The sequence below is a fragment of the Syngnathus floridae genome, chromosome 1 (genome assembly GCF_059516105.1).
Source record: "Syngnathus floridae isolate MCC-2025c chromosome 1, RoL_Sflo_1.0, whole genome shotgun sequence".
NCBI classification, from domain to species: domain Eukaryota; kingdom Metazoa; phylum Chordata; class Actinopteri; order Syngnathiformes; family Syngnathidae; genus Syngnathus; species Syngnathus floridae.
In genome coordinates this window covers 3,293,328-3,319,799 of record NC_142413.1, presented here as the reverse complement: position 1 = coordinate 3,319,799, position 26,472 = coordinate 3,293,328, and the positions used below count along the sequence as shown (strand labels likewise).

The window sequence follows — 26,472 nt, the reverse complement described above, 5'->3', positions numbered from 1 at the left end:
CTCCAAGGCATAAATAGAAGTGGGTGAAGGTCTCTCGGACTCATAGTTCAATTATAACACAACGTCTCATTTTGCTTTTTTCGGCAAACACTTGACCATTCTATATTTTGGGTTACTTTTAATTGGTATGAAAAAAAAACTGTGCTATTTTTGTCGCATTTAACACAACAAACGTATGCAATTTAATTGATATGCCTTCGTTCGTGTGTGTGTGTTTTATTAGCAGTGAGCTGATTGAGTGGGAGAGAAAGGTCAAAAAAAGAAAGAATAGCATTAGAGGAACAGAGAGTGGGCTGGACCAGTCTATTGAGAGCACAGGTGCTCGCTCTTCAACACAAAATAATTGTGTGTGTTTGTGTGTGCCACAGCGACACAATATCCCCGTTTATGCATGTGGCTCTTTGCTGCTGAGGGAATGCAAATGTCTTGGCTGATGTTGGGTTTTGCCATGTGTTATATGTTTGTGATAAATCCAGTCTTCCTCGCCGGGTGAAAGAAAAAGTAAGTCAGCGGGCTCCGGCATAGCAGACATTCCTGCCGGATGTAGTTGGGGAGTCAGAGAAGGAGTGATGGCGGCCAAAAAAAAAAAAAAATCTGCTCTGTGAGTGTTTTATGTGAGGTCCATATTGTAGTGCAGGATTTAGACATTGCATAAAGTGTTGCTTGTACCCCAAGAGGAGTGGAGGAAGAACTACCTGCTTGGCCCACATGCAAGTTACATGTTTGCCTAACAGCAACACCTACAGCATTTAAAGGCCATGTGATGTTCTCATTCACTGCTGACAAGGCGCTCTAAAGCGGCCAAAACACCCCACCCGGTCCACATTCTGCCTCTCAAGACATACTTTCACCCAAATTTCACCCACTTCAGTCTTTTCGCCGTGTGGAATTTCACCAATCCCTAAATTTAATCTTTTTTTTTTTATAATTAAAAAATGTACATTATAATTTTCGAGATTTGCATTACAACATTGATAGCCAAGTGAAAAATATTGCCTGTATTTTATATTTTGATTCTTTAAAAAATGTATTTAAGCCAAGTATAGAAAGACTTTTTATTTGTTTACACCCAGAATTCTTATTTCTCGTAAAAACTGAGCCAGAAGTCAAAGAAAAATAATTTTGAAAAAATCCAAATAATTATACTACGTTGTCTTTTTTTTCTTCTTCACACGAACAAACTTGTCACTGTTAAAAATTCACTTCCAACTACGTGGCAAAACCGAGTGTCATTGTGTACGGTAAACTGGTTATTTACAGTTATTTTTAAAGCAAGTAATCTGTGTTTTGTCACTTTTCCCCCCAACAGAAGCAAATCTCTGCATTTAATGGCATCTATTGCTTTACACGGCTAGAGAATGAGCCCCTCATGTCAAAGTTGATCTCTCAAACTTTTTTATATAATGTTATATACTTGTACATAACATTACAGATAGTTGATTGTTTATGGCAAGCTGCTGCTCAACAGATGTATGCTGTCTTGTCTACCACTGTGGGCTATCCGGGCTCGGAATGTACATTTTGTTCCGCGGACTCCTCAGAAAGCCTCATTAAGGACTTTAATGACACCGTGTAAAAAAAAAAAAAAAAAATGAAACAACCTCCATTTGCCTCCTTGCTCGTATCAAAAGGAAAGCACATGCGAGTGACACTTGAGGAGCCACATGGAGGATACCAAAGACTCCTCCTTTTTTACTTCAAACTCCACCAACTCTCTCCACTTGAGTCAGACGTTCTTCCTCTGTCTCTCTTCTGCCTTCCATTTTTTTTTTTTTTTTTTTGTCCAGCCCCACAGAAAACATGCTGGGAGGAGAAGAACAGGAGGAGGAGAGGAGGAGGAGGCAGGAGAGAGAGTGAGGAAGCTGAGAAAGTTGGGGAGGGAGTGAAGGGTTCGAGTAGATGGGAGGACGGAAGGAAAGGATCTCTCCGTGGGCTCAAGTGCGCGATTAAAGGATCCTGCGCGAATAAACAAAAAGCGGGTCAAGCCCCCCCCCAGCAATCAAGTTTGATACCCGCGTGCGCGCGCGCTGCCGCGTGGCGTGGACGCGCCCCGGAGCGGATTGTGTCGTCCGTCACCGTTCGACTCCCACTCGTCATGTTATTCCTCTCAAGTCTCTCGGAGTGCCTGTGACTTGAGTCGAGAGCCCAACTGCTCCGAAGCGTGCCCCGGAAGAGAGAAGTCCCTGACTCAAGGCGGAGGAAACCAACGTCGAGATCCGCGGTTCTTCCCTCGCGAGGAGCCCCCGCTCGACTTCGCCGGGGTTAAGGCGTTGGCACCCGGGCAGAGTCCCTCGCCATGGCCGGGGCCAAGCCGGGAGTCCACGCGCTGCAGCTCAAACCCGTGTCCGTCCACGAGGATCTCAAGAAGGGCGGTAAATTCATCAAATGGGACGAGGTGAGAAGAATGGGGGGGAGGCAACCCAGATCTTACGACTTTGTTTTTGGACATAAAAGTTGAGCGAGCATTCATTTGTGTAATTAAGACATGTCGGGGCGAATTTATGGCGTGACAAGCCCACCGATCATGTATGTCAAGTGCAGGTGTGCGTAAAATCTTCAACACAGGAAGCAACTCGTATGTCATAATGAAAATCACTGCCAGAAAGTTCCTCTGCAATTGTCACCAGGCACGTAGCAGTTCTTGAATGTGTGTTGAGCTCCGTTCTTGTCAAGCCGGTTCTCCTCGGGCTCGTATCCACCCCCACCCTTCCTCATCAGCTACTTTTATCCCCCCCCCAATATGGAGGGCTACACCTGCATAGCCACATTATCTTCTCATAACACATTTTTATCTCCACGCTTGGCATATGCAATGACGTAGGACTGGGTTACGTCATAGTACGAGGTGTTCCTCTTTTTGTAGCAATATAGGAAAAAAGTGAGCGTTATTATCCACGTCGAATTTGTGACACAGCTCTTTGTTGTTTGGCAACCTCGGCTTGTGGCCATCGAGGTCATTCTGCTGCCAGGTTTCTCCGTGGAGCACTAAAAGAGGTGTACGAGGCGGTTAATGATTAACCGGGCAGCTGACTGATGGACTCAAACTAGGCCGCCTGGTCATACGGGAATGCACGAACAAAAAATTGTTGATTTTAGTCGTGATTGTTTGTCATTGGTCGTACTAGCAAGCAGGTGAGCGGGGAACGGAGGCCGCTGATGTTTTTTTGGATACACATGGAGCAAAAAAAAAAAAAGTGAAGCTCTTGCTCGGGTGACGGGCAAAGTTCGCCGGGATGTTGTTTGTGATTAACAAGAAGGTTCGAGACCTTTGTGCGACACTTGTAGCCGCAAGCAGAAAGCAGCTACACAAACCTTCATTATGTCAGGATGTCATGTGATTTGTTTGACAGAGTTGACTTGCAGCGCACAGGCCGAGCACGTGTAGCTTAGCGTGTTGTGTGTCCGTGTGGATGAGTCCATTTGGATGCTAAAGAAGCGTCTTGTCACGGAAACTGAGCGCCGCCGTGTCCTTTTGATTTCGGATGGGAATTCCCAGGAATTGCTGGCGATTAAGTGCGCTTAAAGTCAGAAACGCCCTTCATACCTTTTAAAAAAATTTACCTTGGCCGAGCACGATCTGGTTTGGAGAACTGCGACATCGGCGTTGAAAGAAATTTCCCGCAAAAACATTACCATGAAGACTCTCGGGCCCTTTGGAACTTGTGTTGGGCAATTCTCCAAAATAACTCAAATATTTTAGGACCTCAATGACAAGAGCCCCGGAGCAAACAAAAATATTCCCGTTGGCATGGAAGTAAATCTTTTGTTTTTTGTTAGTTCATCGTAAAAATAAATCTTTTAACACTTGTTTGTCGGGAAACCTCATCTCTTTTTACAACTGAATAGAAATAGCAAAAATCCGCATAATTTAAGGAACAGTATAGGACAAATGGTGTGTATTTTTTAGAAATAAAAGTACTGTAATACTTGACATTTCAAATTTCATTCAACGGAATGTGAAAAAATATCATACACAGTTGCTAATTACTCCTGAACACTTTTTGATTTTAGTATCGTTGGCTGGTATCGGCACCTTCTACGAGTCAAGGTATCTGCTCGATACCACGGATCAGCTCTCGTCTCGTTTGTTTACATGAAAATCCAATTTATGCCCTCAGGCCTTCCTGCTCTCCAGTATCTCGTCACACTATTGCCCCTTGGCATTTTTTTTTGCTTTCTTTCTATTTGCCAACGTTTCATTCCTTCGCTCATATTTTCTTATCGCTTCCGCTTTGCTTCTTCTTGGAAATGTCGCGCAAAGAGGTTGCTGTTTGTTTCCTTAATGGCTTTGGGCATTTTAGTGCTTTGGAAATCAAATGACACACACACAATTGTGCAGGGGTTGGGAGGCGTCGGCATGCATTCCAAATGAGCGATTGAGGGTTTTTTTTTTTGCGTGCATGTTTGGTAGGTGTGCGCGCTTCACATCCAACAACTTCCTGCTGCAGCTTGTCGGAAAATTGTAAGCAGGAGCTGAAGCATTTTCAATTAAGATGAACCCCATTTCGAATTCATTTGAAATTCTTCCCAAAAGTCCAATTGAATCTTTTCAAATGGTAGCCTGAAGATTCAAAGTGTCGCCTTTTACCACTCGCTGAATTTGTGAGCTTATTGGAACTCGAGCGCCTCCGTTTTTAATTGCCTCTGGCCGTCCACGTTTGAACCTTTTGCTGCACTTCCATCTTATTTCTTCTTTTTACCCATCTCGCTTAGCCGCAAAAGACGTCCGCTCGGAAAGCGGGACTGATTCACGCTCGTTCGACAGCTCGCCGTGTTCTGACACCACGCTGACAAACACTATGACGGAGGGGTGAGAAACCAGTCACGGACGGATGGCTTGAAGGATGGACGGAGGGGTGAAAGGTCAACCACAGCCACATGCTAAGTGTGTGATGACGCCGGGATGTCTCAACTTTTCCTGCTAAACTCGCGGGTGACGAAAAAATAAAGCAGCCGGCGACAAGTTACGGTCACTACATAACAAACTTCAGAAATCGTTCTTCAAGGTTCATGTGAACATCTCCGCTTATGTCAATTTCAAATGCTCGCGGTTTCAATATTTTAAAATACTTGTTACAGTCCATAAAAACCTAAATATTACGGCGATGCTTCGAGTAATTTCAGCGGTTGACGATTATTAAAATCTGCCACACTTATTAAAAGAAGTGATTGTGGCACTCACCCGCCGATTCTTCTCCGGTGATTTAATAGGAATTTAATGCTAGCAGCAGGTAATGGTGGGCGGAACGATCCAAATATTGATATCAAGTCAGTATCGGGTGGAACGATTCAATATCTAGTCCGGATCGATACCAAGACGAGATTGATACCGTAGTTTCTCTTTGATTTATACTCTGGATTCTTTTTTAACTAAAAAGAATAATTTAATTGTTTACGTTTTTTTTTTAACCGAAAACCGTTTTTCTTTTTTTTTTTTTACTGGATTCCCACAACACATATTGCAATTGTAATTTTTTTTCTAAATCCAAAAAGTTTTATATTTGTTGTGATCTAATCATCTTGAAGAACTTTTTAACCAGAAATAAAAAGTCTAAGGAATAAACAAAAAAAAATCTGATTAATACCAGTAACAGTTTTCTGTATTATAATATTCAAGAATCAATACTCGTTTGTGACCGAACAAAAATAGTATCAAGCGTCTCTGGAGGAGAGGCTAAGTGGTGATCATTAGCCGATGGCCGTTCATCATTACGGTCAGATAATGAGCGAGCGTGTCAGAAGGTCACGGCCGAAGCAATCAATTAGGTCGAGGAAAATACAACAAATGATTGACACTGAAGTATGCACGGTGATACGTCCCTTGTGATTTTCACAGTGTGCTAATGAGCGACTTGGTCCAAGTATAGAACCGTCGCCCACTTATGTCAGGTAAACACGGCCAGTCGGGACAACTTTTTTGTTGTTATTGTCGAGCGGCTTTTTTTGTAACTGAATTGCTGGCGCCTCGTTGGTGCCTTTGCTTGAAAGCAACAAGCGAGTCGGTCGGTCACATGAGCTGATCATTCCTCCGGGGCCACGTTTGACTGTGTCGGAGAGTTCTTTTGACGTCGGCTCACGTGCGAGGGATGAGAGCGAGTGAATCTGGCAACTAGACTGACACAAGGTCGCGGCCTTGAGTGGAGTCACTGCGTGAATTTAGGTTGGAAGTTTGGAGATTTGTCAAATGAAATCGGTCCCACGTTGTAATGTTGGAAACGGGTCCGACTGTCAATCTCGATTTTAGGTTAGTTGGACTACATTTGCTACACGGAAGAAGGAAGTAGTTCGAGTTCTGGTATGACGAAAACACGCCTTCGAATGATTGGACTCGGATAAGAATGAGAATACAGGAAGTAGTTTGACAGGTTTCTTTTTAATTGTTTTTTTTTATATGAATCACTGGGACGCTTTCGATAAAAAGTGAAACTAAACAAAATTCAAAAACAAATTTGCTGCGCCTCAAGAGCAGAACTGTGTCTGGTACTCCAACAGCTTTTCAGATTGCAGTTTTGTATTTTTGTCATTTAGTGAACTTCTCAGATTGCTTTTTAGAGAACTAGGCAAATCTCTGATTTCAATCTCTGATCGTTTCATGCTAACATATGCTAACAGGAAACTGTTTTGCGCTAAAATTAGCACACAAAGTACCTTTTTTTTTTTTTTCAAATTTAGCTTTGTGACTCTTAGCTGGTTGAGTTGTGATGTAATATTGGCTAATCAGGTTGTGTTTGTAGCAGTGGAATTATTTTCTACCGGGTTGCCGGGCAGATCTTTGGCAGTGATGTCAGCTCGTCTGCTACTGCAGTGAACAACGTCAGAGTCGCCGAATGTCCCTCCGGTGAGATTGCTGGCTGTAATTAAAGCCTGGCTAGCTGGGGTGTGTAATGGTCACGTAATGGTCACGTAATGGTCATATTGATGACTTCCTGTGCCATCATTATGAGCTCATCACTATGTTTGTCACTCCAGTGACTCTCTGTCCCCTTCCCAGGAACCCAGCAGCAGTCCCCCCACCCTGGTGACCCTGAAAGTCGACCCAGATGGATTCTTCCTCTACTGGACGGGAGGCGCCAACATGGTGAGCAAGCTAGCACGGATGTGACCCTGATGTTCAACGACTTTGTCCTTGTTTCCTCCTCGGTGCGCTGGTCGTTCGTTTTAGTCCATCATCTTGCTTTGGTCCTTCCTGCCCACCAACTGTTTCCAAGCCATTACGGCAGCCATATTAGATTGGGCATTTAGCGGACGTAATTAGCCGATAGCTAACTGCAATGTGATAGCAGGATGTGGGCTGGGGGGAAAAAAGCGGATTAGTTTGTGGTGCCGTCACGAATCCTTTGGACTTTTCTTCTAAAATCCAATCGTTCCTCATCGTTAAGAAATATGACAGCTGCACTTCATTCACGATAATAACGCGTTTGTGTCTTTAACATTACGCCTTTTGAGATAATAGGCCGTTCGTCGCCCGAGGTGTCACCGTGACACTATTCGGCAAAGATTTATTTAAAGATACAAACGAGGGTGTTAGCGAGAGTTTAGTGTCAGGAGAGGCAAAGTTGGGACAAGTTCCCTGGAAATGCAAGGCCAAAAAAACTATTTTGCCACCACTTCCTGCTTGTTGTCATCACAAACCGCACGGCCCGCCAGCCACACGCCCTTTTGAAATACTGCACTTATTTCAGAAACGTTCAGCTCTTTCATTTATCTTGGTGGCCCCCCGAGGAGAACTTTCGGGCACAGCGTGGAAGCGAGAAAAGAGGACGCAGCTATACAGATATTTGACTTTTTCTTATTAATGAGAACATTTTTACACGGATGACTGGGATATTCCGGATGGGATCCCATTTCTCGGAATAGCGGCACTTAAAATATTGCGGCCTCGTCAATGTGGCTGTTGTGATTTGCTTCCGTTACGTTTTTGCATAAGTTTAAGGACGTCGGCGGGTTTACTTTGTAATCACGGATGAGTTTCAATGAACTCCCATTGAGCTTTCATTTAGAAAGTGAAAAGTTAGTTACTGAGAGGCAATAGTTTTTTTTTTTAATCTGTGAAATCTTTACGAGAAGCCGAGCCGTGTGCAAGGAAGTCAAAGAAGTTAATCGAGTTTATTCACACTGTGATGCGTTAAAAATCTATTCCAAAGGTTTCCACGAAAATGTTTTGGTGGTTGGACTCGAAGGGATTCTGTAATATTTATCCTGCCGTGATTTGAACGTTCTCTTGTCCATCCGACTTCCTTCACTTCCTCATCTTTTCTCTGCCTTGCCTTCCTTCTTCCTTTTTAAACATTCACTGTCTAAACCTCTTTAACGTGAGCCACAGTTGGAGAAACTCGCTGGTGATTTATGTCCTACCTGATCTGTTAGCTTTGAGGGGGCTTCCAATTCATAATATTTAAAAGGAACGACAGCTGGATTCACATCACGTATTGTACAGGCCGGCCGTAGCAGTTTTGTCACATGCTAAACCTTTTTTTTAATTTATGCTCTTGGTTAAGATGCAATGTGTCTTACTATGTTGGTGCATTTAATTAAAAAAAAAAAAAAAGCCACCAGAAAATCAATTTTTTGTTTTAAAAGTTGCCATGACTTCGAATCGAATCGAATCATTCCACCATAAACTATATTGCGATACATATCGTATTGTCTTTTATTGGAGCGATCTTAAACTGCAAATTTACAGGACTGACAAGTTTATTCAAAGTTTGTAAAACGATCAAGTCATTGCATCATAACCGAGCAACCCAATCGTAATCCCTCCGAGTCGCACCCAATCAAATCGTTCCACTTTCAAATGGACAGTCCTTGAATCCTTTTCCAAAACCGCCTCAGCTGAGCTCCAGTTTTACATCGTTTTCTCTCTCCACAGTTCCTTGAAACAACACGTCTAATTTTGCTCTTTTTTTTTTTTTCCCGCGGGCGTGGGAAAGTGAGCAGGAAGTAGCAAAGACAGACTTTAGGATGGGTGGGGGTGAATTTTTTTAGCCGCTCTCGTGTTGCAATTTTCTTCCGATTGTTCTTCCACCCACAAAGTATAATGGACATGTCAGTAGCACCTTAGGGGCCACCCCAGGGACGTAATTGCCTCACCACACACCATTTAGCCTGTAATGGAGCCAAATTGATTCTTCACACTCAAATGGCAAACAAACTGACGTTTGTACGCTAAAATGATTTCACAAAACGTTCTAGTGCAAAATAAAAGTCACTAATTAACATAAAATAACAAATTGTCCAAAATTCTTGTCATGGTATTGCCATTAGCCAAGATTTTTTTTTTTTTAATTACATTCTCCTCACATTGAGATGGTGATGTTCAAACATCTCTTCGTTTTTAACTAAAGTACAACTGCAACGTCAATTCTGAAATGGCCGTCCAATTATAGCGATGCCTCGCTACTTCGCGTATCGTTTATCGCAGATTTTTTTTTCCAAATTAAAAAAAACATTTTAAAGTCAAAATAAAACTTCTAAATTAAGGAAACATGTGTCTAACCTTTCGGACAATGTAGTATTGCTCCAAATATTTGTTTACATTACTTTAGAAGTCCGTTTTCGCGTGTTAGCACGATCTCGAATGAGCATCTTTCCGCTAACTCGTTAGCCTGCCCGATACTTCTTGTTGGTGACCGTACTTCGCGGATTTCTCTTATCGCAGGTGGTTTTTGGAACCGATTATCCGCGATAAACGAGGGATTACCGTAGTTCTTTGAATAGCTGTGTTCAGATGGATGCTTTCAGGAACAATTGTTGGCAAGTACAAGTAGCTCGACTTTAACATACAAAAGGTTTGGACACACAGACACACACACACACACGGCAAGGGGTTATTAGGGAAGTTGAGTGTGTCATTTGATAACGTGACAACTTCCTCCCCTCTTCCGCATGGTCACATTTGCTTTTATCTGCGGCTGCACGTGGAGTTGCGGGCAGTTGATTCCAAAGAAAAACAGAAATCATTAGCCATGGGCGCTTGTGCAGTGTGTAGCTGCTTGCTGCGTTTGTCCTCAGTAAAGTGCAGTTATCCAATTTTAGTTTTGAATTGAATAATCGAGTTTATCAATCAAGATTCCGATGTCACTCAAAAATAATTTCAGAGATTTATAATTCGCTCTGTATAGTGATCCCCTCGCTACTTTGCGTTTCGTTTATCGCGGCTTCACTACATCGCGGATTTTTTTTTTCAAATTAAACATTTAAAAGTCAAAATAAAACTTCTAAATTAAGGAAATATGTGTCTAACTTTTAGGACAATGTAGTATTGCTCCAAATGTTGGTTTACAATCCTTTAGAAGTCCGTTTTCGCGTGTTAGCACGATCGCGAATTAGCATCTTTCCGCTTAGCCTGCCCAGTACTTCTTGTTGGTGACCGTACATTGCGGATTTCACTTATCGCGGGTGGTTTTTGGAACCGATCATCCGCGATAAACGAGGGATTACTGTATTCTGGTCTTAATGTTTCCGTAATTTGCTACGACGCTGAGCTCGAGGCGAGCCCTCGTGGACATTCTTGGTGCCCGCCAATGCTATTAACAGCTAACGAGTTCTTAATTTAAGCGTCTTATGCGGTCTTTGAAAGAGAGCTGGGCAATCTGACAAACACTACAAGTACAAACTCGTTTTGCTCTCGCAATGTTTTGTCTGAAAGGCGTGGTGGCTCCGCCAACGTGTCTTGCAAATTTAACGTGTTCGTAATTTGGGATTTTTCGTTGAGTTTCTGTTTCGGTTTAACCATTACTTTTCATATTCAGTTCATTCGTTTTTAGAGCAAGTTTGTCAGTTTTTTTTTTTTTATATTTAGTTTTGGTTTAGTTCGTTTTTAGAGCAGGTTTTTATTTTTTTAGCTTTTACCGCATAGTTTGGTCTCACTTTTCTTCCCTTTCTGCCAAGTTGTGAACTTAAGACAGACTTTCATGTTTGAAGTTGTTGCCCAAGAAGTCCGTCATGGTCAAAGAACTGACTACTACTTCCAAGTGCTTTTATTTTGAAAAAACAAATCTTGTCGTTTATCTTCCACCTCCTCTGGGTGACACGTCGTAAAAGGACTACATGACCTCAATGACTGTTACTGTTTCAAATGAACCCAAAGGTTTGAAATTGACAAAGAAAAACAATAGTTCATTTGAATGACTTTCATAAACAAAGTTGATTCAGCTCGTAATACATATTTCTTGAATAAAAAAGTTTCGTTTGAGTCATCTCGCTCGTATCCTCAGCTGCGATAAGGTTCACGAGCGCCGCCAGTTGTTTTTCAAGCGTGTGAGCTCGTCTCTGCTCGCCTTGCTCCGTTCCCGCCCGCATTTTATTGCTTTTGAATAGGACAGCTTTGTTTATATGTAAGCCAGTGTGTGTGTAGATGTGACTTTTTATAGTGCTGTCTCTTGCTTTTGCTGATGTTAACTAAAACTCGCATTGTGATTTTATTTTCCCTCCATTTGTTTTTTCACTGAACGTTCTTGGCGACGTGAACTTAATCCTGCCTCTTTCTTTATTGCTGATTGTTACTTATTAGCAAGAGGGGAACAATTAAACTGCTTGTTAAAGGTCGCGGGTCGCTATGGGGCAAAAGGCAGGGGAGGGGGTCGATTTCCGACGCGCCGCCACCGCGCGACATTTGAACCCGTCGCCGTCGGTCACCCTCAGGCATATTTAGATCTTCAACAAAAAAGGCCCGTGCGGGCGCGGCGCAGGAAAGGAGTGGCGCTCTTTGATTGTTTTCTTGGCCTTTAATTTTCCAGTGCGCAGATGATGAATGTAGGACAGTGTAACAAAAAAAAAAAAAAAAAAAGTGTACGACAGGCTCAACAAAGTGCAGTGACTAAATATAGCCTGACCTCTACTGGCGCCTGATTGATCGACTCTGGGCAACTTCTTAGACTTTTGTTTTAATTCTCACCTAGTAAAGATACGAAGGACATGGCCAGGCCAGTTTGCCGTGGAAGGACTTCTATTTGTCTCGCTCATTGGGCGCCACGATCAGAGTCCAAAGCAATAAACGGCGTTGGCTGCGTGGGAGCTTGGCACGGATAAACGGAGTTGTACAGCTCCGACGGCCAGCGCAATGTTACACAGCGAGACGGGCAGGCCAGCTGAGCACAAGGCCTGAATATGTCAGGAATGCACTCGCAGAAATGGCCGACCCGCTCGGCAAGCGCGCCCCCCGCCAGCGCTTTGGACGAACAGCAATGTGCACAAAAATCATGCTTTTTTTTTTTTTTAATCACACGCTGACACATGGTACGTTTTCAGAGTTACTCAGCCCCCACCGCACACACACACACACACCATCTTGCTCAACCAGTCAGGATGTTTCACAAGTTTGAGCCTGCATGTCGGCGATTAGCAGCGTGTGCGTATTTTGAAGGGCAAGCCACCAAATGTTAACTGTCAAAACGCACACACATAGTTGTCGTCTCACTTCTTGCCCCGTCTCCAAGGAGTCGCCATGGCGATGGCAGAATGAAACCGCAGCCTGTGGGAGAGGAGCAAGTTTTTCAATGATTGCCTGTGTGCGCGTCCTACAGACCCAGAAGCGCTTTATTCCCCCCGGGACTCAAATAATTCTCCACAGGCCAACGGGAGTCCAACTCAATTTGTGATCCCTGTTGAAACGATCTCCAAAAAAAAAAAAAGAGGAATCCAAAAATCAAAGTTTCTTTCTGGACAGGAACTACAACTGCAACACGAGAGAAATCGAGCAATGAGGCCTTTCACAAACACACAGCGGCAGACACAAATCGAAAAAACAGGAAGTGTGACATAAACTGATTTTTTTTTTTAATTCTTGAAAGATCTGATAAAAGTAAGAGTTAGCGAACCTAGAAGCGGAAACGCTAGCCATAGCGGCGCTTCATATTTACGATTCTCTCCTCCATGATTTGAACTTTGATCCATCGCTGCTGCTTTGTCTCTTCTTCTGGACCACACTAGATTATGAACAGCTGTCACCTGTTGTTGCTTTAAGCTTTGTTTAATCTTCGCTCCCCTCCACATTTTGCTCTTCTATAAACAGTCTTGCCGCGGTTTCCTTGAAAGAGCAACTTGCACTGATTTCTTGCTCAAAAAATTCACGAGAATACATCTTTTTTTTTTTTTTAGGAGGTGGAGATCCTGGACATCAGCAGCATCAGGGACACCAGAACAGGAAAATACGCTAAGCAACCAAAGGTCGGCTTTTGCATGTGTGTGTGTGTGTGTCTGTGTGTGATGCTGTCACCTCCTGCTGACAAATTTGTGCCACTCAAGTGTGACTGTCACCCAAATGTGTAGGATTGCGCCATGTGCGCTTTGCTCGCTGATGTTGAGAAAGGTGACGAGGCTCTAATGAGCCTCGGCGCAGATGGACCAGGAAATGACACAACCGGTGCTGGAGACCTTGTGTGGTTCTCACATCCAATTTAGTCACCAACTGTTGTTTATGTGAAGAAGAGATTTGGTGGAAATTTAGTTTAAATTAGGTGTTAAAAGTAGGAATGTTCGATATCACTTTTTCGGACCGATACCACTACGACTACTAGGTTCTTGAGTTTGATACTAAAATTAACCCAAAAAATAACAGATCATTTTCCAAAAAGACATTTATATCCCAGTAAATCATTTTTCTTAAAATAAATTTTTTAAAAAATCATGAAATTGACAACTATTTATTATTATTCTAATGTCTGATATTGGTATCGGCTAAAATCGCGAGTACCGATACCGTGAAATAAATCTGCGCCGATAGCCATACCTGGTCTCGGTTCTCGCTCGGCCCTTTTTAGAAAAATCGCAATTTGGTCACAACATCGTGAAGGTCACGTTTTCTTCAGGACCCTAAGGTACGAGAATTGCTGGGCTTCGGCAAAGGCGACAACGTGGAAGGGAAGCTGGTCACCGTCGTCCACGGCAACGACCTGGTCAACATCTCCTTCTTCAACTTCCAGGCTATGCAGGAAGACAAGGCCAAGGTAGCCACGGCAACCCAGCGGTCGCTCCTCTTCCTCTCCACCCTTCCATCTCTCATTCCATCCTTCCTTTCTCAACAATGTGTTGGCATTTGTTCCACAGATTTGGACGGACGAACTGTTCACTTTGGCCACAAACATACTTTCCCAGAACTCGTCACGGAACACGTTCCTCTTCAAAGCGTAAGAGCGCACGTGTGATGTTTACCGAGCAGGACTTGGATTAACACGTTTTTGTTTGTCAGGTACACCAAATTAAAGCTGCAGGTGAATCAGGAAGGCAAGATCCCAATTAAGAAGTGAGCCACACACTTAATTGGCGGCCATTTTTGAAACGAAACGTAGGCTCAACACGGTTTCTCTATCTTGCAGTTTCCACAAAATGTTTTTGGACAAAAGGCGAGTGGATACGGCGCTGGAGCAGTGCGGGCTTTTCAACAACAAGAGTGACGCAAAAGTGAGTGACTCGATCACGTCGTAGATCTTCAGTGGGCGTTTCCGAGTAAACACTCTGCTTTGTTCTTATGCTTAAAAAAATTGTCGTTTCATGGAAAGTAACAACAGTTTTTCCTTTTTAAGTCAAAAAGAAAGTTTCTTTGAATTGCTTGTGTCCCCAAATATTCTCACAGGCATTTGAAGCTACGCTACGGCTTGTGCTTTCTCGCTCAAACTGTGTTTCTTTTGTCTCGACGGGACAGCCTTATCTTCTCCAAAGATCAGTATGAAGTCACAAGACTCGAAGCGCAAGCAAGCCTACTTGTAAAATCGCCACTGTCAGCATTTCTCCATTTGGTCATGTCCTTTGGCTTTTTATTCCGGGGCCTTTTATCAGTGTTTCTCGGATTCTCTTTTTTTATTATTTATTTATTTCTATCTCAACAGTCAGATGGATTAAAGCCAGATGAGTTCACATGGGAGGCCTTTCAGAAGTTTCTCAACACTCTGTGCCCACGGTCTGAGATTCAAAGCATTTTTATGGAAAGGCAAGCCATACTTATTTAGAATGCTTACTTGGGAGTTGTTGTTTTGTTTTTTGGGGTTTCACCTGCTTATCTTTGCTCCTTCAGTGGCTCCAAAGGGAAGCCTTTCATTTATCTGGACCAGCTGACGGAGTTCATCAACCGCCGGCAGCGCGACTCGCGCCTCAACGAGGTTCTCTACCCGCCTCTGAAAATAGAGCAGGTCCGACAGATCATGGAGAAATATGAAACCAACATCAGCCAGCTGGAGCGAGGTCAGTAAAATATGAGCAATTAAAAAAAATAATAATCAATCAAAACTAACAGCGGTTGTTCCTGCGTTGGCCGGCGTTGAGATTTATTACAATGAAGGACAAAACAATTTGCAGTCAAACTCTATTAATAAATTTTGTCTTTAACAGATTGGGAAGAAATATGTTCCTTTACGTATTGTATGTACGTGTTTCTATTCGTCATTTGAAGGATTAGCGATGCTAATTTCCTGTTAGCATGCCAATGGGAGTTTACATTGACTTTAGCGTTAATAATAAGAATTGACCAAGAGAATCCAAAATGGAAACGATTTGAACAAATTCCCCCCCCCCCCAAGCTAAAACACCTGTTGTGTCTCACCTTCAGACCGGATCCAGATCAGTTTGCAGGCCTTCACCAGTTATCTCGGAGGGGAGGAGAACAGCATCGTTCCGCCGGAGAGGCTGGACGTCATCGACGACATGCATCAACCACTGTCGCACTACTTCATCAACTCCTCGCATAACACGTACCTCACAGGTAGCGCCAGTTGACGGCGACCATTTTGCGTCCGAGTTTCACCCATTGTTTTTTCTCGTCCGTCTCCAGTGGGTCAGCTGACCGGTTTGTCCTCGGTGGAGATGTACAGGCAGGTGCTGCTCACCGGCTGTCGCTGCATCGAATTGGACTGCTGGAAGGGTCGACCGCCCGACGAGGAACCGTACATCACCCACGGCTTCACCATGACCACTGAAATACCTTTCAAGGTGTGTCACGTGACCTTTCGTACACCGAAGAACCGCGGGGTTACATTCCGGCATTGTTTGGACATGTGCCGTGCGTCTTTCTGGTTGCAGGAGGTCATTGAAGCCATCGCAGAGAGCGCTTTCAAGACCTCGCCGTACCCCCTCATCCTGTCCTTTGAAAATCACGTTGATTCGTAAGCGCCGACATAGTAAAGGAAATATCGGCAGTATAGAAAAAGCGTAGGCCTGATGAAATTTTTTGTCAAAGTAAAACTAAGATGATTCCATCTGGTGTATTCAAAGCAACATTAGCTTCATGCTAACAAACAATGCAAACCACCATAGAGGGGCTAACAAATAGCATTGGTGTTGCAGTCTTCAAATGTTTTAACACAAATAGTGGAGCAACACATGTAGACAGAGGAAGTTCACCGTATATAATACAATAATATCATTTTAAAGATGGCTTAGCCGGTATAAAAATCATTTTTGTTTTTTTGTTTGTCAGGGCCAAGCAGCAAGCCAAGATGGCGGAGTATTGTCGGACCATATTTGGCGACGCCTTGCTCATTGACCCACTGGAAAAATATCCAGTAAGACTGATGATCTCCTCCATTCTTCATGGCAAACCTCAGGAAGCCTCCCCTTTCTGATCTTTACCAATAAAGCCGTGGGTCGGAAGCTTGACTTTTCTTTCTCGCTTTTGATGACAGCTGGTACCAGGCCAGCTGCTGCCCTCGCCGCAAGAGATGATGGGCAAGATTCTCATCAAGAACAAGAAAAAGCACCAGCACCACCGGTCCTCCAGGGGTGGCAGTATTCTACGACGCGAGCTGGAAGAGCCGTCTTCTCCGCACAACGGTATGGAGCGGGACAAGGAAATAATCTACCTAAACATGCTGAGGCTTTATTGGGAAATTTGTGTCTGCCGGAAGGCGAGGGAAGCCAGATCCTGTCCCACGAGGAAGAGAAGCTTGCCGAGAGACTGATCGGAGACTCTGATCCTCGCAAGTCCATCGGTTAGGTCCAAGAGCCGCAATGTTTTGAATCATCGATGCCATGTCAGGCTATATTTATTTTCACATTCTCAGGAGGCGAGGGAGAGAGCGAGGAGGACGAGGAAGAAGATGAACCCTTGACCGAGCTGAAAAAAACTAACTCGGATGAGGTATGAGCCTCGAGACTTTGGAACTTTGGATTTGAAGGTCGATTGACGGATTTGTCCGTTCTAGGGTACGGCTAGCAGTGAGGTCAACGCCACAGAGGAGATGTCCACGCTCGTCAACTACATCGAACCAGTCAAATTTAAGAGCTTTGAACTGGCCACCAGTAAGCGACCACGTGGCTTCCGACGACGTCTGGTGAAATTTTGTGAGCTCATACTCGCAATACTTTCTTTTGATGCCAGAGAGGAGGAAGTTCTTTGAAATGTCATCATTTGTGGAGACCAAAGGCATGGACACCCTGAAGAGCTTGCCCATTGACTTTGTTGAGTATCCTTTGAGGATTGAATCCAGTTCAGACCGTGGAGTCTCATGGGTCGGGGAAACCTGGTCCTCCTACGCGGGTGCGGATCGGTATAGATCAGCGAAGGGTCCTTAGAACCTTTCATTTGGTGACATGACCCATTCTCAGGTGTAGTTCCCCTTTAACAGCACGACTCCAGGTACAACAAGAACCAGCTGAGCCGGATTTATCCAAAGGGAACACGGGTAGACAGCTCCAACTACATGCCACAGGTCTTCTGGAACGTGGGCTGCCAGATGGTGGCGCTGAACTTCCAGACCCTCGGTGAGCTCCCGACTCGAGGACTGGAAGCAACTCAAGCCCTCGTCTTCTAAATCTCTCTCTCTCTCGTAGATCTTCCCATGCAGCTCAACATGGGCGTGTTTGAGTACAACGGCCACAGCGGCTACCTGCTGAAGCCCGAGTTCATGAGGAGGACGGACAAGCACTTTGACCCTTTCACGGAGAACATCGTGGATGGAATCGTTGCCAACACGGTCAAAGTGAAGGTCAGGGCAAACGGCGTGGAGACATTAGCCAAGTTTCCCGGTGTACTTAAAGGCAACTTTTGTTCCCCCGTCAGGTGATCTCAGGCCAGTTCCTGAGCCTGAGCGACAAAAAGGTCGGCGTGTACGTGGAAGTGGACATATACGGACTTCCGACAGATACCAAAAAGAAACGCACGAAAACCTCCAACGGAAACTCGCTGGATCCTATTTGGGAGGATGACGCGTTTGTCTTTCATAAGGTGAACCGTTCTTTCCTTCCGTCCGTCAGTCCGTCTTGTGCTCGACTCCCCAAACTAAAATTTCACTCCCCAGGTGGTCCTCCCAACGCTGGCCTCGCTGAGGTTCGCCGTATTTGAGGAGAACGGCAAATTCATCGGACATCGTATTCTACCCGTGTCGGCCATTAGACCAGGTCAGTGTGTGGGGGAGGGGCGGGGACGGTGGTCCGGGGACTGAGAACTCATGCGTCCCCCATTTTAGGTTACCACTACATCAACCTCAAGAACGAGTTGAACCAGCCCCTCCTGCTGGCCTCTCTGTTGGTCTACACCGAAGCTCAGGACTACATTCCCAACGAACACCAGGGTGAGCGGAAAAATTGCACGTCAAATCGCAATTGACTTTTTTTATTCATTCGGGTTTTCATTTCTCCAGAGTACGCTGAGGCCCTGACTAATCCCATCAAACACGTCAGCCAGCTGGACAAAAGGGAGACCCAACTGGCCGTGCTCCTCGAGGAGAACTATGAGGTGCGAGGACCTTCGCCCGGCGCATTCTTTGAGTTCCAGTAACTTCCGCTCACGAGTCGGTTGGCCCCCGTTTAGCGTTGCTCTAACCAGCCCAAAGATGGCGAGGCCAAGAGGGAAAGCGAGGTCCTGCCAGGGTGCGTCTCGTCGCCCTTCCCGGCTCCTCACCGACCCGACGAAAGTCCCGACATCATAACGCCTGGTAACAAAGTTTGACCTACTCTACACCTCGCTTTTTTTTTTTGTTTTTGCACGATGTGCTTCCCCATCCTCCATTTTGCACACGTTTGCCTCCCTCATTTCTTTGTGCTTGTTTGCGTAGTGCAAAGCCTAAAGGAAGACCTCATCGCTGCTGTTCTGGCAGGTAACCGATGCCATTCCCGCCACCGCTTCTCTCGTCAGTTGCACCCTCCCTTTCCATAAGTGCCCGTGATTCACTTTTTGTCGCATCTCTCAGACGCTGATCCGCAGTCGATAGAGGAGCTGAAGGAGCACAAACACTACGTGAAGCTCATGAAGAAGCAAAGCAAAGACCTCAAAGAGATGAGAAAGAAACACCTGAAGAAGGTACAGACATGAATCTTAAATTTAAAGTTTTTTTTTTTAATTAAAAACATATTTTCTGAAAAATATTTCTATTTTATATCATATTTATTTTATTATTTATATATTCATATATTATATGAGAATTGTATTTACAAATGTTTTTTTGTCATATTATATTTATATTGTATTAAAAAAACCTTAATGAATCTTAAATTTAAAGTATATACTTTTTAAATCAAAAATATTTTGTTAAAAATATTTTATTTTTATTTTATATCATTATATTATTTATTTTATATTATTGTATTTATATATTATATTAAACTTGTATTTACAAATGTTTTTTTGTCATATCATATTTATATCGTATTTAAAAAAATCAAATTGGCATAATTGTTGAAAGATGACCTGAAAGTAGTACACGATAGATGAGACGTTAAAAAAAAAAAAAAAATGACTGTGTGTGTTAGGTGTGGAATCTTAGTAAGGAGCAAAAGTCTCGGACTAGCCAACTGGAGTGTGATCTGCAAAGGAGGCGCAGTCAGATGGAGAAACACCTGAAACGCAGCGTCAAAAAGAAGTAAGGATCGTCAACACGGCTTACAAGGGCAGGCCATGACGCCCCCTGTCTTTTCTTTCTCGTCCAGCGAGCCCCAAGAGCCGGTGCAGCGAGAACTCTCGGCCCTGGATCAGGAGCACGAGAAAAACACGGTGCAGCTCAGGGAATGGCAGATGCAGGAACTACTGAAGCTTCGGCAGCAGCTGCACTTGGTGGAGCAGGAGACGCAGCAAGCGTACCTGCTGGAGGTGCAGGACCAACCATCCTGTAAAAGTTCTTCTCCGCTGCGCATTGCTTACATGCTTGTATCGTTTTCAGTCCTTCCAGAAGTTGAAGGAAACGGCGCACGAATGCCAAGCAGCTCAGCTCAAGAAGCTCCGGGAGATTTGCGAGAGGTGAGTGCGGCGGAATCCCTTTTCTTTTTTTTTGGGCCACCATCATTTTGATTGTTCTGCCCGCAGGGAGAAGAAAGACCTTCAAAAAATCCTGGACAGGAAGCGGCAGAACAGCATCAGCGAAGCAAAGAGCCACGACAAAGACAAGGCCGAGATGTAATTGCGTTTTCGACTTTGAAACGATGGGCTCAGTTTTCCTCAAATGCTTTTTCTTCTTCTGCCAGAGAACTGAATGACATCAACAGGAAACACATTCAAGACTCGGTCAACTTAATACGCAAGGTAAACAAACATTTTACGTGTACACAAAGACACACACATCCATTCTCGGCCGTGTTTTCCTTTCACCGCAGCTGGAGGAGGCTCAGAACAGAAGGCTGGAGAAGTTGAAGCTGAAGCAACGAGAGATCCTGCAGCACATCGACGAGGAGCTGCCGACGGTGAGCTACCAACAAGTCAAAAATCAGTCGGTGGTTGAGCCTCTTTTGTTTTTTTGGGGCTGCAGATTCAGGCTGAGCTGAGCCTAACCCTGAAGGACGAGTTCCTCCACCTCCACGAGGAAATCTACCAGCACCTGCAGCTGGAGCTCCAAAACAAAGGTCTGCACAGCAACGCCCTGTTCTCGCCCGTGTCCAACAACAGCAGCCCGGCCTCGGGCCCGCCCTCCAACTGTTCCACGCCCAGCATCCCGTCCACGCCTGATCGCAGCAAGGACAGCAAGAGCTTTGACTATATCATGCCCTCTTTGGCCGCATCCCCATCGTCGACGCCCTCCCATGTCTAAGGTGGAGACATCCTTCAGTTGAACTTCTTCTTTGTACAAATGGATTCCAATGGGGGCTGTAATGATTCTAATGTGGGATGGTAATAAGATAATGTACTAATTATATTCCTTTTTTTTTTTTTTTACTTTCTTCTCCTAGAGCGTTATTATTTTTTACTGTTTGTCAGATGACATATCAAAATCATGAATAGCAAAAAGATTTTACAACTTGCTAGACTATTGCTTGATTTTCATGGTAAGTAGTGATTAAGATTCGCCATTTTGTTTTTGTTCACTTTTCATGCCTTGTTGTGGTACTGTTTGGTAGAAAGCCTCCACGGAAGCTCGCTGTAGGATCCGCGGAGTTATTTGTAGCTGTAATGATAGTATCCGGCCAGCAGGGGGTGCTATTGACCGTTTTTCCCCACTTTGCACTGTGCAGTCATCTCTGAAGAAGTCCACTTTCCAAAAGACACACTACCATTCTTTATTACCAAATTGTGTTGCACAAATATAACGGTACTTTAATTTATCTGTGTTTATTTTATCTGTAAATTGCCCGTCCTTCCCGTTTGGTGTTTCCTCTAAAATGTTTGGAATGAGGGGGTTGATCAATGGCACTCGTAAATGTTCCCTGTGCATATTTTTATGTTTTATGTGGATTTTACTACTGACTACAGGTGCTTGAGCGAGACGTCAGGAGGGTTGACATTTTATTTTTTTGGTGTGCTCTCTCCTGACACTCTTTAGAGCACTGGCTGCCTGTCTGTTTGAATGTTTCCCCTCACAAACACGTCCTTTGTCAACTCTTACGTTTTATTTAAATGGCATTTTAACAAAGTCTTTAGTGTCCGTGGGTGTTTTTTGTCAGCTCTCTGACCTTCAGTTTAAATACCAAGTGACTGAAATACACTTATCCCTCGTATATCGTGGATAATTGGTTCCAAAAACCATCCGCGATCGGTCACCAACAAGAAGTACTGGGCAGGCTAACGAGTTAGCGGAAAGATGCTAATTCGCGATCGTGCTAACACGCGAAAACGGACTTCTAAAGGAATGTAAACGAACATTTGGAGCAATACTACATTGTCCTAAAGGTTAGACACATGTTTCCTCAATTTAGAAGTTTTATTTTGACTTTCAAATGTTTTTTTGATTTGGAAAAAAAAATCTGCAATGTAGTGAAGCCGCGACAAACGAAACGCGAAGTAGCGAGGGATCACTATAGTCACGTGAAACAATTTGTATTACAGGCAAGGGCTAAAAAAACTTTTTTTTTTTTTTTACTGTCCTCTCAATAATGTGATTACGAAGTAATATGTGAGGTTTTTTTTAAGTTAAATAAGTTTAACTTTCAGATTTACTGTAGATAAGTATTTAAAAAGATAGATAGATAGATAGATAGATAGATAGATAGATAGATAGATAGATAGATAGATAGATAGATAGATAGATAGATAGATAGATAGATAGATAGATAGATAGATAGATTTTTGGGACAAATTGCAGCCTTGGCTATTTGAAAATTTCAGTTGACAACATTGCAATGTATATATTTGAAGTTCACGTCTTACATTTGGCTACTAATTTTGTGTATATACTGTTTAACGCCCCTCCTCCCCTTCCCCAAGTGATGACACAATCTTATACAAGGCCAACTTGTCATCTTAACATGTGTGTAAGCGGTGGGAGGGTTTTCGAGAGGATGTCGAGACAGGAGTCTTGTTTGCAGTGTGGAAACATGAGGGGTCTGCTGAGCTGTCTGTTTCTCGCCTCCCACTGCGCTCTCTCATCACGCAGTAAGTAGACGTTATAAAGAACGTGTAGAACCTTCTCGACGATGGGTGAGCATCATTGGCTTACTTAAATTCTGACCTTGTTCTTGGCTGCCTGCAGGTGATGTGTCCACTTTGTATGTGAGCCAGAGTGCTAACATGACCGTCCTTGAGGGCCAGCCGGTCAATATCAGCTGCTGTTGGACAGGCAACTTCTCCAGAGTCACAGTCGAGTTGCTGAAAAACAAAATCCAATATAAGAAATTAAAAATATGCCAGAAACAATCTTGCCTTGCAGCTCTGCAAAAAGATGCCATGATGTGCGTGTGGTTTGACTTGCCCAACGTCACAACAAAACACTCTGGCATATACATTTGCAAAGTCTCTGCAGACATACCCAGTCTAATGTCTGGAAATGGGAACGGTACCGTGGTTACAGTAACGCGCCAAAGTTCAAATGGAACCGCAGAGGGAGGTAGGCAATCAAAGCTTAAGGTTGTATTTGCTTTTTTTAATTGTTCAGAAAATGACTTTCTGCATGTCAGATGATGCAGGTGAATCCACAAGTCCTAACTGGGTTCTGCTCGGGGGTTCCTTGGCTTCGGTGGGATTCCTGCTCCTGGTCGCGCTCGCTTGTTACTGCAAACTCAAACAAAGACAAGGTCGGTGAAATTTTTTTTTGTGCTGCACCAAATCTGAATAGTTTCCGCAAAATGGCTGCCGAGTTAGTCTTCATTATTTTTTTAGAGTGTGCTACGAGTGACCCAAATTTTTTTGTTTTGTTTCGACGTGTTTGACTCAAGTCGCTTCACAATTTGGCAGACGCAGTATAAAATATTTTGGAAAAAAAATGTTCAAGCTGTTTAATGCTGTTGGAAGTACAATTTTACAGAGTGCAATTTTTTTTTTTAATTAAAAACCCTTTAGAAATTGTTTTGGACGTATTATCAGTGCCGCTAATCAGGTTTGTGTGAATATGTAGTCAGCCGGGTGATTTACGAGAGTCCCAACTTGGACTCTGACATGGACAAACGCAGCAGCGGCGGCTCCTCCACAGGCTCGACCGAATGGGTGAGTTCACTCAGACAGAGGGGTGAAAGGTCACGAGCCGTGTCACATGTGTCTTCCATCTCTGTTTCAGCGTCAAGTGGTCGTGTATGAATCCGTTGATTACTTTGAGCGTGTGGAGCTGAAGCAAAGTGGGTGAGGAAAGGATCAGAAGGCTTGGTCACTACGACTCATTAGGCGCGGCAACCTTAAAGACTCAAAGCACTGTTAGGATCCATCCATCCATCCATCCATCCATCCATCCATCCATCCATCCATCCATCCATCCATCCATCCATCCATCCATCCATCCATCCATCCATCCATCCATCCATCCATCCATCCATCCCATTCATTTTAGTTAGCTAGCTAGCTATCAAGCTATCTAGCTGGCTTACTATCAAGCTGTATCTTGCTATCAAGCTTTATCCTATCTATCTAAATTCTGAAATTCTTAATCTGTTTTTTTTCGCACACAGTTGAAACACATATTTGAGCACAGGTTGCATATACCCCCCCGATCTAAGTACTATACTCACAAAAAGGTTACGAAAAACTTTTGGGTGATCCTGAAACATCACCTGCTAAACTTCTTGTGAGTTTCTCAATGTTATATTGTTTTATTCAAAGAAGTCGAAGTTGTGAATTGATGAGTGAGTCATGCAATTTCCGGGCCATGGCGGCAAGTGGAAAATGTGCGAGTGTGTGTTTGTGGCCGTGACTGGCGGGTCAGTGACAGGAAGTGGAAACACCACCTGTGACATTTCATCTAGTTTCTCTTTGTAACAAACACGCTTAGTTGAGCTTGTATTGGTGCGGGGGGTGGACTCACTTCCAAAATGTTTAGTCACTTTGGCAAGTTTTCCCACGTTTACTTTTTCTCAGCCACTCTGTAATTTTCCTTTTCTACTTTTGTACATCATGTCGTACGAGCACCCTGAAATAAAAAGGCCGCTCCTTAACCCGAGCAGTTAAGTAAACACCATAAACGAGGTCTTTGTTCTATATGTGTGTACAGTGGGCGTCTGTTTTATTCTTTTCGATCATCATCAATGTCATATTTCCAGTTTATGGTCCTTCTAATAACAAACTTCAACCAGAATAACCTGATGTGTAGCCTAACCGATCCCTGCCCATCGCAACTTTTGTCCCACTAAGGTCCGTATAAATTGAGCTTCCACCAGCCCAGCACCGACACACGCTGAGGTTCCTTTCCAAAATGTGCGAGATCAACCCAACTCCGCTGGAGCAGACCATTTTCACTCTCTGCAAAGTCTTTAGCGAACACGCCGCAGCAGAGGGGAACAAGGACACCCTGAACAAGAATGAGGTCAAGAAACTGGTGAAGACACAGCTGCCCCATCTTTTCCAGGTAATGGCAACATGACTGAACAAAATGGATTGGTTAAAATAATCAAAATGTTTGTATGAATCATTAGCTTCATGCTAATATATACTGTGAAACACCATAGACAGGCTAATTGAGATTTACGTCACTGTTAAAACTTTCAGACTCATATATCAGAAGTTTCTCGGTGCATTATTTTCTCGTGTGGATTATTTTCTCGTATTTTATTGTGCGGACAGGCAGCACAGGGCGATCCTGAGGGGCAAACTCTTCTAATGGATTTTGATGGAGACGGAGAGATGAACTTCAAGGAGTTCATGGTCGTCTTGTCCTGCCTCGCTTGCATCTTCAAAACTCACTGTCCCAAGAAGTGAGAGCTTCAGGATGGGTCCTCCAACAAGGCCTGGTGGAGATTGCTGAATAAAAATAATTTCAGTGCCGGAATAAAATCTGATGGGTCATTTCTTTACAAACGCACAAGAAAGGGGCTATTTCGCTTTAAGTAAACATATGAGCCACAAAAAGGTTTTATTTTTTTTTGTTTCACACGCACACCGGAATCGAACACAAGACAGGCGAGCGGACCCTTACGCCATCAACCACTCAAAAAAGTTAAGCGGTCTCAACAAAACAGGAAATTAATGTGGCAAGGCCCCACAAATAACACTTTAAAAAAAAAAAAGACGTTCATGACATATTTTCCACAAACACCTGCGGTTTAACTTCTTTCCATCATTGAAGACCATAAAGGTAATGCAGAGTTCGTTTCTGATACGTATTTGAAAATAATTCAGTCTACATGCATTCAATCACACAATATTAAAATACACAGTACAGCAAAGATTAACATGTATAAAGGTCATGAAACTGTGTCTGTGGCGCTAATCTGAAAAGTTTTTTTTCTTGTTCACCAGCAAACAAATTTAATCAGCACCCTCCCAAACCACAAATACTTATTATCCTCACTTTACCCAAATAAAACTACTACTGCATCTATCAATGTATTTCTACGGGAGATCAAAGATGGCTGACATGTTGCGCAATGCGATTTGCGTTAATATGGCCAATGAGGTAAAAATTGTGCTGCGTGTTTTTTAAATTGTTTTTATATTATTTTTGTTATATATATTTCTTGTTATATTTATATTATATTTACATATATTTGTTATATTTAAATCATATTTATTAGTTTTGCTCTTTCTTATAGTTCTGATGGCATTGTTGGGGTGTTGTTTGAACATTTAGACAACATAAATGTTCATTTCAAATCAAAGAACAAAATTGTGCTTTAATTGTACTTTAAATGATAAACAGTTATATTTCCAGTTTATGATACTTCTAATACCTCAAAAAAAAAAAATACTTCAACCAGAATAAC

The 26,472-nt window shown here is 43.4% G+C and overlaps 3 protein-coding genes across 4 annotated transcripts; all 3 read left to right on the top strand.

Moving 5' to 3' along the window:
- The first annotated feature begins 1,845 nt into the window (after positions 1–1,845).
- plcb3 (phospholipase C, beta 3 (phosphatidylinositol-specific)) lies at positions 1,846–21,764 on the top strand. Its single transcript, XM_088394895.1, is given in 35 exon segments — positions 1,846–2,395; positions 6,992–7,078; positions 13,099–13,167; positions 13,809–13,946; positions 14,047–14,126; positions 14,189–14,242; positions 14,316–14,400; positions 14,826–14,926; positions 15,011–15,177; positions 15,542–15,694; positions 15,764–15,921; positions 16,012–16,094; positions 16,409–16,493; positions 16,614–16,761; positions 16,836–16,919; positions 16,992–17,068; positions 17,133–17,229; positions 17,309–17,393; positions 17,567–17,691; positions 17,761–17,915; positions 17,990–18,154; positions 18,228–18,327; positions 18,396–18,500; positions 18,570–18,664; positions 18,740–18,863; positions 18,984–19,025; positions 19,119–19,228; positions 19,678–19,787; positions 19,855–20,014; positions 20,085–20,161; positions 20,228–20,317; positions 20,386–20,443; positions 20,515–20,601; positions 20,667–20,935; positions 20,937–21,764. Coding segments are annotated over 35 exon segments (3,753 nt in total). The 5' UTR covers positions 1,846–2,296; the 3' UTR covers positions 20,968–21,764.
- Positions 21,765–21,899: 135 nt separating this feature from the next.
- Positions 21,900–24,735, top strand: LOC148403391 (uncharacterized). 2 transcript variants are annotated; one of them, XM_088394936.1, is made up of 6 exons: positions 21,900–22,021; positions 22,608–22,723; positions 22,821–23,174; positions 23,245–23,361; positions 23,682–23,770; positions 23,841–24,735. In XM_088394936.1, exons 2-6 carry the CDS (start codon positions 22,630–22,632, stop codon positions 23,904–23,906), a joined length of 720 nt encoding a protein of 239 aa, XP_088251062.1. In that variant the 5' UTR covers positions 21,900–22,021; positions 22,608–22,629; the 3' UTR covers positions 23,907–24,735. The 2 variants fall into 2 exon arrangements, with proteins under 2 accessions (XP_088251062.1, XP_088251053.1); XM_088394927.1 differs by lacking the exon at positions 21,900–22,021 and having other exon boundaries at positions 22,341–22,723.
- A 166-nt stretch (positions 24,736–24,901) lies between these two features.
- LOC148403390 (protein S100-A6-like) lies at positions 24,902–25,543 on the top strand. The gene is made up of 2 exons (XM_088394969.1): positions 24,902–25,118; positions 25,334–25,543. Exons 1-2 carry the CDS (start codon positions 24,966–24,968, stop codon positions 25,466–25,468), a joined length of 288 nt encoding a protein of 95 aa, XP_088251095.1. The 5' UTR covers positions 24,902–24,965; the 3' UTR covers positions 25,469–25,543.
- Positions 25,544–26,472: the final 929 nt, after the last annotated feature.

Excerpts from the sequence above, each read along its gene's own strand:
- LOC148403391 (XM_088394927.1), top strand. The coding sequence starts at position 22,471 with ATGTATATATTTGAAGTTCACGTCTTACATTTGGCTACTAATTTTGTG. Across the intron at positions 22,724-22,820 it reads CTGCGCTCTCTCATCACGCA|GTGATGTGTCCACTTTGTAT; the intron begins GTAAGTAGACGT and ends GGCTGCCTGCAG. Across the intron at positions 23,362-23,681 it reads CAAACTCAAACAAAGACAAG|TCAGCCGGGTGATTTACGAG; the intron begins GTCGGTGAAATT and ends GTGAATATGTAG.
- LOC148403390 (XM_088394969.1), top strand. The coding sequence starts at position 24,966 with ATGTGCGAGATCAACCCAACTCCGCTGGAGCAGACCATTTTCACTCTC. Across the intron at positions 25,119-25,333 it reads AGCTGCCCCATCTTTTCCAG|GCAGCACAGGGCGATCCTGA; the intron begins GTAATGGCAACA and ends TTGTGCGGACAG.